Raw genomic sequence first — 12,947 nt, forward strand, 5'->3', positions numbered from 1 at the left:
AACTGGTGCATTTGGGGATAAAAGGCGTGTCCCCATTTGGTTTAAATGCCATTGGTGGGTTGGGGGTTGGGTTTAGGACCAAGGTTTGAATTGAGTTTAGGTTAGTTTTAGGGTCAGGTAGGTACCTGTGAGGTTAGCCTTACCCCTAATTTACACTACATGCGTTTCGGCTCAGCTCGGCTCCGGTCCGACCTCCGCAGCAAATATGCACCCATTATAATCAATGAGTGTTTACATTGGCTCCGCACGTCGGAGGTGAGCGGACAGCGAGCCGGCAAAATTAGAACAGATCCTATTTCTGCCGGTCTCCGGAGCTGCGCCGGAGTCAATTTTTAAAGATTACGTCGCACCAACAGGAAGAGGAACAAGCACAACATCCGTATTTTCAAAATAAGACACTATTAGGTGGAATAATTTGTCAAAATAATGTCGAAATTGCAGCTATATTAATAAATATACGGATATATTTCTACAAAAATGCTGTCAGAATGTATCGTTCTGTTTGGGAAGCAGATGGCAACATGTAGATGCGTGCACACACACGATACACGTGGATTTTATTTTGAAATCAGACGTTTCAAAAAAGACGACAGAGATACAGTTTCAACCACATCAATGTTTTCAGCTGTGTTTGGAGTTCATCTTTCACAGAATTAATTATTTTTATCACTGGATTTATCGCATGATCTCCTTCCTGCACATGCTCCTCCTCTGTGTGTCGCACCGGAGCAAAGCGGAGGCTGTATGAATTGGGACACAAACGAACAGCTGCGAACTGCGCAGACGCATGTAGTGTAAATTCGAGGTTAAGGTTTGTGGTCAGGGTTAGGCTGTAGAAAAGTAATGGAAGTCAATGGAATGTCCCCAAATGTATAGCTGGGCAAACGTGTGTGTGTGTGTGTGTGTGTGTGTGTGTGTCGGGAAAGTCGATCAACTTAAGCTGCAACAGATGGGAGTCTATGCACACATGTCAAAAAGTGAGCATACAAAAGAGGGGCTTTATGTCTGTGTGCATCCAGCCAAATTCAACTCTGCTCCAGAGCCAATGAGACACAATAACACCATCACCGGGCTAATTGCTATGGCAACGCTTGAGCTCTGCCATTAGTCAACGGTGCGGTGGTGATATCAGAGCTTGACGTCTCTTTGCCACCCTCTCAATCTCACAGCGTCTTTACTAAGCAGCGATGTTGCTTTCGGTGACCATCTGTGTGTTTGTGTGTGTGTCTGCAGGGAAGAAAGAGGAAGAAAATGAAGGAGAGCTGTTATGAAACTATTATAAAACAAAAGAAGTAAAGATGTCCGGAACAAGRACACGCTGAGATGAAAGAGGGCAGACTGTGAGGGAATGCAGAACGTGCACGCCTGCGTTTATCTCACAGGACGCTGAAAATGTTGCTCTCCACGTTCTCCTTCCCCCTCGTTCTCGCGAACACACGCGCCGCACCGTCTGCAGGGTGGGGGGGGACAGGCGGCTGAGGCGCTGCGACGTGACGACAGGGTAGTAAAAAAGGTTGCCATGGTTACCCAGTGGCGGTAGAAGGCGGCGAGCTGCTGGCGCTCGGAGCCGGCTGATTGGATGGCGCTCCACTCGTGCGCCGTGAACTGGCGAGTCATGACGCGGAAAAAGTCCGGCACGGAGCTGCTACCTGCAGGAAGAGATGGGTGGGGTTGTGTGTGTGTGTGCATGTACAGGTGCAACAGCAGACAGTAAAATATGGTCAAGAGCAAAATAAATATTCAAAACACATATAAACAACAATAACACAACTGTCAGAGGGTATTCAAAAATGAAAGCCCAAATAATCTGCAGCTCTAAGTTCTCAGCTAAACATTTATTTTCTAATTTGAAACCTCCATCTCACCCTGAGCCTCTGTGGCCCTTTGCAACTCGCATCCTTCATCACAACACACCTTTTATTGGTTTCCCCAGAACTGAAAAATGACTTCATCGAAGGAGGAGACACGACCTCACTTATCAGGTGACCCAGTTCTCAATCAAAAAACTACTGAAATCTCAGATGTAAAATCATTACGTGTCTGACTGTGTTGTATCAAAGCAAGGCGTTTAAYGAGATAATCCCCCAGAACAACAACTTAATCACAGTACAAATAAACAGATTGGTTGTAAAAATATTCTAAACATCTCAAACATACATTTGTATATGTGAAATGYATTTAAGACTGTGCAAAATTAATACATTTTCCTTCACAACTCTGAATGAAAGAGTGGTTAGGCATAGAACCAAATTTTAAGCCGCAATCTGCTCTGGTCAAGAATTTTGTGTGCATTTCTTAGGCAACAGTGACCTCTTGTGGTTAAATTAAGAACTACAACAGCATGTCAAAAAAATAATAAACAAGTCAGAATAAATACATTCAGCTGCTGGCTGGATTAAAATTTACTAGAATGAGAGAAATGTACAGCTAAGAGATACTTGTACTTCATGTAAACACAGAACAAAATTAATTATTAGTTATTAGCCAGACAAAAGTTTTTAATGGATGTTATTATCTATGTGTTCTGTACATATTTAGCCCTTACCTGGCATAGTGATCTTCATCACATCCACTCCCACCTGCAGCCCCTGCTCTGCAGCCAGCACAGCATAGTCTCCTTGGTGGGAGATGTTGAAACTCCAGGACCAATCTGAACCTGAACTGACCTGTATTTTTTTTAAAGGGGAGTCTCAGACTGATGTTTCCTGACAAATGTGCAATAACACTGGAGTGCAAATGTGGCATACTTTGGAGCCACCTGTGTGACATTTTAGGTCAATGTGTTTGAGCAGAACTGGGCACATCAAGAACGTTATAAATGTGATAATATAGGAATACTGGATCCCACGTCTTTGTTTTTACAAAGTTTTGACAGTGTAATAACATTGTTTACAGGAGAAAATCATATTGGCAATCAATCAATCAATCAGTCAATATCTGAGTCCACCTTTGCTGGAGCAGCCAGGAATGGTTTCCCTCTGGAGGATCTCTGTAATCTGATCTCAGACCAGGGGATCCCCATCTTCTCACACACCAACTTCCTGAGCAACAGACGCCCAGCCTGTTGGGTTGCGGAGGCACACATTCAGAAGTGATTAATGATTGGTAAAGATAAATAAGAATCAGACATAACAGTTCGGACTCACCATGGCTGACTTAGCATCCTTGGCGAAAACAAACTGTCTGATTCTTTCTTTCTCCTCCGGCTGGACGCAGCGAGCAGCGAACAGCCACTCGGACCTACTCGGCGTCCACGATCCACATCGGAAAGCCCAGCGGACAGAGCCCATCTCTTCAATACCTCCGTGTCATCTTATCTGGACTCCTCAGTAACTTCCAGCTACTTTCGCCTCAAGTTTAAAAGTGGCTAACGTTAGCATCCGCTGAAAATACGTAAAGTTTGCCTGACAAACCGGAAATGTTTTACCTCCGACGTGTAAGGTCGTCGCAGGGCACTATTACAGTTGTAGCGAATCAAGTTTCTTTAAAGAAAGTACACACAATACAGCACAAAGCAGCTTTCTGTTTGTATTTTGGCTCTGAGAGAGCAGCGAGCATCCCGGAACAGCCCAACGATGTCGTCATCAGTGGGCGCGGTGCACAACTGACCAATCAGAGCAGCGCAAGCAGTGGGCTACCAGTGATGCCTTCACGTGTTTTGTGAAAAAGTAAAATATATTGTCAAAATAGGGTTAAATTCATCTAAATTTGTCTAAAGTTTTTTTTTAAAACGTTCTCTAAAGATTAGCAAGACTTTTGAAGAAAATCATTCAACTTTCCCAAAATGGTTCTTACTGCAATCCTTCCAATAGGTGTGAAAATAGTTATTTTTTGTCAGGCCTCCATGCTAAAAATTAAACTGAATTCGTACTCTGTGCAGTTGAAGACTAAACAGAATGATAATATACAAATACATATGTCTAATTTTAAAACGTAAAATGAAATGTTTGATTAAACCCTTTAAATAATTTACATATTGTACATTAGTTTTAACATGTCCGACTAACTTTGAAAGCACCGTTAGAATTGTAATTTCAGCGATGTTATGATTGCGGTTCATGTGTGTGGTTAAGGTGAGTGTTTTCAGATTATGCTTTTAGGATGTGGCGGAAAAATAATAGCATATTGCTGACTGTGATGATAATGTTGTTTTATATTCCTTTGTTCAGACAAAAAAAAAAAAAAAAAAAAAAAACCCTGAGATATCCCTCGAACAAAATCTTATTTTCACCAGAAAAATATTTGGGAGATAAGACATTGTTTACATCATAGGCTACTTGCAGAATGTATTTTGCCTGATTGTGCCAAATTTACTTATGATAACACATKGCTTGTGTGCAACATTTTAATTTTTTAATAATTAGTTTGTTAATAGACAAATAGGCAATGGAAAACAATTTGTTCATTTTGCTGCACACACACACAAGAACTATTCCTTGGTGTCAACATTATGCTCAATAATGTGGTAAAATTTCAAATTCAGTTTTGATTTTGGCAAATGCGGCAGCTCTGCAATTCCTACTTCACTACTGCAACAATAATTATTTACAGGATTTCCCATTTAAAGAGAAAAATTGCTAACCTTACATTTTCAATGAATTTCTAAGAAATTCTGCAGAATGAAACGTGCAGAAAGTATTTCAATGCACTTACTGTAACATTTAAGGTCGTCTGAGTCAAGATGGCTGTCACAGCCAGCTAACCTTAAAAACACAAAACATGTCTATAACTTTTATTATTACAGATATTCTCCTGAAATCTGATTAGCATTTGCAGCTAATTCCTAATCAGATTATGTTATGTCAATAGAGTAAAACTGGGATTCTAAAAGTTATAGATCCTTACCAACCACATAAAGTAGTTCTTGCTGTTCGTGTTCTGGGAGGACTGGAGAATCCTTTCGGCCTGAGATGCCTCAGTTGACCTGCAGCCACACAGATCAGAAACTAAAAGGAGGAAGCCCCCTGTCATTCTCATCAGAACAACCCCCCACMTTTCTGTTTCCACATCAAATCTTATCAAGGCAGAAAACTGAACCCTCGCATGCAAACCGAGAGCAAAAAAAAAAAAAGTCTGTTTAGATGATGTTCACTCCCAGCCTACCTGCTGCGATATCTGCACTCTGCACAGTTCTTTCCAGCTGATATTTCCTTAACTCCGTCTCTCACATGTCCCCACACAGAGACAGCATCCAGTGGAACAGCTGGTGTTTGTCTCCCAGGACGTGGAAGAACTTCCCTCAGACTGTTTGAGTCACAAAGGAAGTCCTCACTGATGGAAACAGCTCTGCGTGTCAAACATCCTCACTGTTTGACATCTGAGGATTAAACCCCGCTTTCATTTCTTACCTGTGATCCATCTCTCTGTTCAGTCTCTCCTCTTCCATCCCATACTGCATCCCTCGCTCTCATTTTCCTCTTGTGTTTTTGCTTCCCCTCCTTTATTATTTCTCTTCCATTTCATTTGTCTTTTTATTTCYGTGGGGTTTTGTTCCACCGACGTCGCGCCAAGCTGGATTTCCTGCAGGTAAAGCATCCGAGGAGGAAGAGGAAGAGCAACTACAGCGTGAGGGAAACACAGACCCTCATCAGGGAGATCCATAAGAGGAGAGACGTGTTGTTCTCCAGACAGCAGGTGTAGATCTCCTCTTCTATTTTGAAAAAAAAAAAAAGTTTAAAGCTCAGGTTTTGTTTGAGTCTAAATCAGCAAACCTTTATTAGAAAACGTCCGTGATGCAGTCACTCTGCGTGTTGGCCAGAGAGTGATAATAAATTGTGTTTTTAATCATTTAGATGCACTTTTTCATCATTAACCTTCCAACTTGTCTGTTTTTAGTTGAAAGTTGTTGACAAATACCTTGGTCAACCCAATTCAAGACAGCAGTCACAAATAAGTTAATAAAGTTTGGAGATATTGAGGTAAAGTTTGGTGAAAGTCATCATCAAAACATAATCTAAGCACTATCTTATTTATAAAATTTGACCAAAATGGCTGGAACTCTTTCTTGCCATAAAATGATTTTAGTTTAAAACTCTGGTGTGAAAGGCAGCAGGTGTTATGCATACCCTCAATACCTTTAGTTTAAAAGGATTTTAATCATCACTGTATGGAAGAAAATTATTAGAATTTTACAACATTTGTATATAATTTTCATCAGAAAAAAAACCTATTCATTTAAATTTTTTAGGATTTCTGCCAATCATTTGACTATTTTTTTCCTTCCAGCCTGCATTACTCATATTTTTCACAGCCCATCAAGCGCTCCCTCCGTTCCCACAGAACTAATGCTGTGACGTTAATAATTCGTGTTAGAAGTGTTTGAATAAAACAGCTTTAATTGTTTGTTCTTGTTGTTCTCCTCTCTGAACAGAACACAGCAGTTAATGAGCTGAAGAGACAGGCATGGGAAGAAGTGGCGCAGGGTGTGAATGCATTAGGGGAGCGGGAGACGCGCACTGCTACTGAGGTGCTTTTGTCTCTAAAGAAACTTTTATTAGTTAATAGTTAATATTGCTTCTGTTTTTATCCACTGAGTCCTTTCCCTGCGGGTCTTCCTCTGCAGGTGAAGCGTCGGTACCTGGACTGGCGTGCGCTGATGAAGAAGAAAGAGCTGAGGGCTGAGCTCAACCTCTCCCCGTCCTCCTCTTCCTCTCTGACGGTGAAGACTGAGTGTGATCAGTCCTCACCGGAGCACGAGGCGGCTCCTCAAGGCTCGGATCAGCTGCTGGAGCTCCCAGGCTTCCAGAGGGATTGTCAGAGCGACTGGCCGGAGCTGGTGGGGGTCAGTGAGCCGAGCACCGGGCAGTCAGTGACGACACATCCGGGGATGAAAGTAGAGGATGACATCATTGATTACAAAGTATGAAATTCAAAGAAGACTTGACTAAAACAGTTTCCCTTGTAAGAAATTATTCAAACTGAACTTTTTAATTGCATGCAAATGAGGTCTGCAGTATATGCTAATATTGTTTGGGAACAAGTGTAAATAACGTGTTAATAAGCTGAATTAATGTATTCATCAGCAGTAATTATGCAGCATTTTATGTAGATCAAGTAGGTTAACCTGTTGTTTGAGATCCCATAACCTTCTAAAATAGGAATTAAATTATCTAAATAGTAGTTTAATTAGGATCAAATCAGAGTTGGACATATTGTAAATACATTCATTTATGTTTTCTAATTCCATTGTTTCATGTAGGAAAAAAAAATCCCTCCTTCCATCAGATAAAAAAGGTTCTTCCTATTGATTTCATCAGGAACATTTCTAACTTTGAGTTTCCTGTACGGTTCTAGAAAATATGGAATTTGTTATTAGATAAAAGTGTGAAAGACACTTGATTTTGTTCCATTGTTACATTTTCTAATAATTAAAAATCATGTTACCAGTGCCGCAACAGCAGTGACAGAACAGTTTTTGACCTCAGATTAAAAAAAAAAAAAAAAAAAACCATCAAGTTCATTATAAAAGTTTAGTAATCTGTAATAGGAAATGAGAAAAACAGCTAAAAGCTAAGACCAGAAAAACAGTAGCTAAAGCCTATGAACAGAAATACTGTACGTAAGCTAAAAGGTAAGGTTTTCAAAACCTTCCAGACATTAGCTAAAGGGTAAGACCAGAAAAACAGTAGCTAAATGCTAGAGCCCGTTCTCATGCTCCTCGCGTCAAGGTATTGACGCTTGACCAAGCATCATTCTGTTGATGCACGGGGGCTTCTGTTCTGTACGAGATGAGGCGGAGGAGGATGTTTTTACAAGACTCGAATTACGTGAATCTAACCATCCTACACCTGAAATTTAACTTCTACTAGCCTTATAGAGCCTAACCCTGACCACAGACCCTAACGTTAACCATTAACCCTGATTGCTCATGTTAACCACAGACGTCACACAAACCCAGAAAAGCCATGGGCGGCAAGGATGCGTCAATATGTTACGAGTCTGACATGAGAACATGTTAAATGCTAAGACCATCAAAACAATAGCTAAAATCTTCAAAAGATTAGCAACAAACTGACAGTAAGTTTAGACTGGTAAAACAGCAGCTATAAGCTTAAACTAGCAAAAACAATAGCTAAAAATTCAAAAACAAAGTAAGTTTTTAAAGGGTTTAAAGAGTTTTCTATTCATTGCAATTATGTAAAAATGATGTAAAAAACTATGTAGTAAAATGTTTTAAAAGGTATAAAAGGTAAAACCAAATGTGCTCTGAACAAGCTAAACCTTCTAAACAGCTGGTTAAAACAGCTGAAATGAAGCTGAAGTATATTGTCCAAAAGCCTAGAGAAAAAACTGTGAGCAGGGAAAAAATGTGTGAGTAATGATAAATATTATTAGATGTTTAGTGAGTGTTTCTGTTTTCTCAGTGAGATTAGTTATTTTCACGAGAAATGTGAGTTTTAACGTTATTGTTCTCATTTCGTTTGCTCCTGGAGCTGGACAGGGATGCTGGAGACGCAGACATGGATGACGTGGACATTCCGTCTCTCCTCAGTGACATTGAGTCATGCGGGGAGGGACACGCTGATGACGTGTTCCCCCACAATAATCTGAACCTGCTCAGCTCCTCCAAAGACCTGATCACCACCACCACCAGGTGTCTGCTGCCGGTCGGCGGCCTGGCAGGACCGGGCGAGGATCAGGAGAGCTCGGGCGCAGGATCTCTTCTCGCCGTTGAGAAACAGCGGCTGGAGATGGAAAAGCAGCGGCTGGCCGTGGAGACGGAGCGCCTCGCCGTGGAGAAGGAGCGTCTGCAGGTGGAGAGGGAGCGTCTGCGTCAGGTGGAGGTGGAGCGGGAGCGGCTCCTGGTGGAGAGGGAGCGGCTGAGGCTCCTGCTCACGAGCCGGTCCGAGCACATCCAGGGCCCGCCGTCCTCCACCGCCGCGTCTTTGTTCTACACTCACGGCGAGGCGGAGGAGAACAGCTGGGTGTCGGCCGTGAACCTGGAGGCGGCAAGGATGAATCTGGAGCGGGAGAGGCTGCTGCTCTTTAAATTCGAGGCAGGCAGGCTGCAGATTGAAAAGGAGCGCCTGCAGGTGGAGAAAGACAGAATGCGACTGCACAAAGACCACCAGCCTGTCAAATCCTGATAAGTAACGCTTCAACGTTTCCTCACATACTGAAAGTGCTTAACAAAAACATAAGACATCTGAATATTTACTCCAAATTAAATAATTTGGCTCAGGAGAAGCTGAGAACGGAGGCTCGRCATGTTTAAATGACAGAGCAAGAACTTTTGATGTTTTCAAAAAACGTGTGATGAGGCAAAAATGATGCCATGTTGGTCAAATTTAACCTAAACAGTATTAAACAAATGAAATTTCCACCAGCTGCCAGAACYCAGAGCCCTGCCCAGCACACAAAATGAACGTGGTAAGTTGTTGCTGTTTATTCAGCTGCTGCCTTCTGCATGGGTTGCCACAGCCAATGAAATTGCAGGAAAGATTTGTCAGTTGGGTTTTACACTGGATGTCCATCCTGATGTAATCTGGGCTCAAACCTGCAGCCTCAACATTACAAGTCCCAACCACACACCCCCAACTTCAAACCAGTTTTTATTTCATTTTTCTCAAAGCCTAACCAAAATGATTTCTGTCACATATTGCAGATGTTAATAAATGAACCCATTTCAACCTGAGCTTTTCTTCGCTGGACATCATCTGATCATCTTGTATGGACTCTTCTCAGTGGTCCTGAAATTTTGAAGACTGTAAAAGATGCAGCAGCAACGACAACAACAGTGGTGCTGAGAGTTTTGTGTGCTGAGAAAGTTTGGTTTTAATTTTCCTTTCGTCCAAGAAAAAAAAAAACAACAACAACACAGGAAGGCATTTATGACAGGATCAGATCTGTGCACGAAAAATCAAGATCGGAGATCTGTTCCCCAGAAAGGAGGGGAAGAGAGAGAAAGAAAGAGATGCAAAAAAAAAATGGAGATTTAATATGACGGGAGGAGGGAGGGTGAAGAGAACAAGAACAGAAATAACGAGTGGGAGCAGACGAGAGACGAGGAAGGGCAGAACAGAAGGTAGAGATGAGAAGATGGATGAGATGAACAGGGCCAATAAAACTTAAAGGGTGAAAAGGCTGAGTTCACTCTGCAAGGGCAGTCAAAGAGGTGGTGTGTGTGTGTGTGTGTGTGTGTGCATTTGCACATAAAGGTGCAAGGTTAAAAGGGTGGCAGGACGTCCTCGAAACGGTTATTTTGCTTCATCCTCGGGTAAATGGGAAATACTTGTCAGTAATAAGCCAGCATGGTGTGTGTGAGTGCATGTGTCTGTGTTTGTGTGTCAGAGTGTGAGGTAGAAGGGAATTGCTTGTGATGGCTCTGCATTAGGAGTGTTGGGTCCCTGAAGAATTGAAAAGCGAGCCCAAATGACAAAGTCACAGCAGGGAGTCTTCAGAATGATGACAGTGCAGCAGAGACTGCAGCAAGGACTCAGCTGGGTGAGAGTTTTCACAAACACAGACCTTCACCGTACAGAAACACAATTTATCCTTGAGCATTTATTAAAATGTTTGTGGTTTTGTTAGTGAGCCTAAATCAAAAGACACCACCACCCCATTTTTTAAATTTTACCCTGTCCAGTGTTCTGAAGGGGAATAGTTTATGGACCCTATCCTCGACGACACATATGGTCCATGGACAGACTTCCAATTTTAAGCAGGGTCAAATAACAGAAGCTATTTTTCTGTCACTGGTACTTCAAAACACAGTAATTCAAAAGGCATGTGTTTTAGTAAAGTAATCATGAACTACTAAATATAGCTTCGCTCAGGGCCGGCCCTAGCTAATTTAGCTAGGGCCAAACATGCATGACTCATTCATGCATGTTTGAGAAATCCTGCAGTGTTTTTAGGCAGCAATGCTGAGGAGTAAAACGACAGGTGGGGACCAGAAACGCCTCTGGGACGTGTCTTTAAGCCGAGCTTCCTCATCACGGAGCACACCTCCCCACCCCCCACCCTACACACCCCGCCCATGACTCCTGCAGGCTCTCGGCAGTAACAGAGCAAAGTGAAAGTGAAACTTAAACTGTCTGCTACGGGACGGAAGCAGAAGGTGGTTCTTAAAGAGACAGAGGCCAATTTCAAGGCGGTTTAGAAGAGGAAGTGATGAGAAGATAAGTTTATTTTCTATTTAAACATAAAAACAGCATTTTAATAACAACTAAAGGTGACATAGATACTTTATTATGGTATAGTATTTAAATGTATGCCTGAGAAACACTTAACATTGCCCCTTTAATAAGCCAGGTTGTCCAATGAAAACAGTTAAAAATATAATTAATTAGACATCATACCTGCCAACTTTCAGCATCATGTTTTACATTTGCTAATGGAGAGTGTTACAGGTGATTATCCTGTGTGAAGCTGTTTKAACAAGAATAACTCAAAAAATCACAATAGTTATAAGGTAAATAATGATTAGTTTTGATTAGTTAGCAAAGCAAAACAAAATCTTGGTTATTTCTTATGTTTTACTCATTTATTATTTACTGGGGACAATGCTTGCCTACCTATTTATTTTTAATACTGTTTATATTCATGTGAACCCATTTTCATCATACAGTATGTGTTTCATAATGCATTTTGTATTTTTAAACTAAACAGACAAATCAGTTAGAAAAAACACAAGAGACTGCAGATTGAGCATTGATGTTTTACTAGAAAAAGAAACAAAAATGGGAAGAAAGACGATAAGAAAGAAGGGAAGCATGTTAAAGCCAATGTGTTGACAGCTCAGTGATCAGCTTTATGCTGTCGACCAATGAAAATGTGTGTGACAAAGATGAGGGAAAAACAAACAAACAAACAAACAAAAAACAAAAATAAAAACAGTTTCCACAGCCCCCCCCCCCCCCCAAAAAAAAAAAAAAATAAATCCACAGTGCTGCTGTACTGGTAATCCCCTGGGCTAACAGCTGTTTTTGAACTCAGCCAGATTTATTCAGCTGTTTGAAATAATCCCTTTATTTTAAATTGACAATCTTGATCGTGGATTCGGACAAGAATAGATCTGATGCAGGATTAATGGGTGATGAGGGGAAACCAATCAGCCACAATATTAAAAACACAGACAGGTGAAGAAAACACCAGCTTGTTTTGTTGCAAGACAATGCTTTTTTCTTTACCTTGCGCCACACATCTAAACACCCTCACGTTTACATCACTCCTGACTGTTGCAGCCTTTCCAAAAGGACAATTTCAAGTAGTTAAGATAAAAAAATCTATTATCACAGGAGTTTCATTCAAAATTAAAGTGACTTTAATGCAGCAAGTGTTCTTTATAAAGTGAGGTCCTGCGAAAATGTTAACAAATACTATCTTACCTGTTGTGGATAGCTCTTTGAATGGCCTAAATTTGGAGAAATAGTTTGATTCTGACTAGACTGACTGAGAAGCGAACCAAAGTGGATTTCTGCTGCCTTCAACTGCCAATCATCCCCATTTCATAGGAATTTCAGCAAGTACTCTTTTAAACATTTACATTGCCGCTACCTTTTAATTACTCTCTTATTTACATAGAATTCTAAATATTCATCAAACAGTGTTAGTAGCTGCAGCTAGTTGTAGCTCTTTTGCCAAAATAACCATAAAATGTGAAACTGGCAGCAATGCAAAAGCCTAAATATAGTTCACATGAACCATAAAGCTGGTTCTCCAAACTTAGGATGCGGCGTATCTAAAACAGGTTGGATATTAAATGTTAAAAAGAACGCCACAATAAAAAGCATGAACTATATCAAATAAACAGCTTCAAGACGAACCTCAGATTGTCAATTTGGATTTACACTTTTTATCTTTCTCCACGTTTTGCAGAGAATTTAGGCAGGTAACAAAGTTACTTATCATATTTAAAGCGCATTTACAGAGATTTTTCTTGTGTTTTTAGAGGGTAAATGAGCAAAGTCCATAAGTTGGACAAAACTGGAATTACAAATATATAT

At 41.0% G+C, this 12,947-nt stretch overlaps 2 protein-coding genes across 2 annotated transcripts; one reads left to right on the forward strand and one right to left on the reverse strand.

The window, feature by feature from the left end:
* Positions 1–1,527: 1,527 nt before the first annotated feature.
* aasdhppt (aminoadipate-semialdehyde dehydrogenase-phosphopantetheinyl transferase) lies at positions 1,528–3,587 on the reverse strand (the record flags this gene model as incomplete). Its single annotated transcript, XM_014014057.1, is given in 5 exon segments — positions 1,528–1,649; positions 2,546–2,666; positions 2,948–3,061; positions 3,147–3,350; positions 3,428–3,587. Coding segments are annotated over 4 exon segments (501 nt in total), but the record flags the coding sequence as incomplete, so codon positions are not given.
* A 2,145-nt stretch (positions 3,588–5,732) lies between these two features.
* Positions 5,733–9,634, forward strand: msantd4 (Myb/SANT-like DNA-binding domain containing 4 with coiled-coils). Its single transcript, XM_014013989.1, has 5 exons — positions 5,733–5,761; positions 6,226–6,289; positions 6,371–6,466; positions 6,563–6,859; positions 8,433–9,634. Exons 1-5 carry the CDS (start codon positions 5,733–5,735, stop codon positions 9,084–9,086), a joined length of 1,140 nt encoding a protein of 379 aa, XP_013869443.1. The 3' UTR covers positions 9,087–9,634.
* The last annotated feature ends 3,313 nt before the right edge of the window (positions 9,635–12,947 follow it).

Source organism: Austrofundulus limnaeus, unplaced genomic scaffold (assembly GCF_001266775.1).
Source record: "Austrofundulus limnaeus strain Quisiro unplaced genomic scaffold, Austrofundulus_limnaeus-1.0 Scaffold109, whole genome shotgun sequence".
In the NCBI taxonomy this organism is placed as follows: domain Eukaryota; kingdom Metazoa; phylum Chordata; class Actinopteri; order Cyprinodontiformes; family Rivulidae; genus Austrofundulus; species Austrofundulus limnaeus.

What these genes read in the sequence shown, in the direction of transcription:
- msantd4 (XM_014013989.1), top strand. Translation starts at nt 5,733, where the DNA reads ATGCAGTCACTCTGCGTGTTGGCCAGAGA. An exon ending in CTCTGCGTGTTGGCCAGAGA is followed by an intron (nt 5,762 to 6,225) that starts GTGATAATAAAT and finishes TTTTCCTTCCAG; the next exon opens with CCTGCATTACTCATATTTTT. An exon ending in GTTCCCACAGAACTAATGCT is followed by an intron (nt 6,290 to 6,370) that starts GTGACGTTAATA and finishes CTCTCTGAACAG; the next exon opens with AACACAGCAGTTAATGAGCT.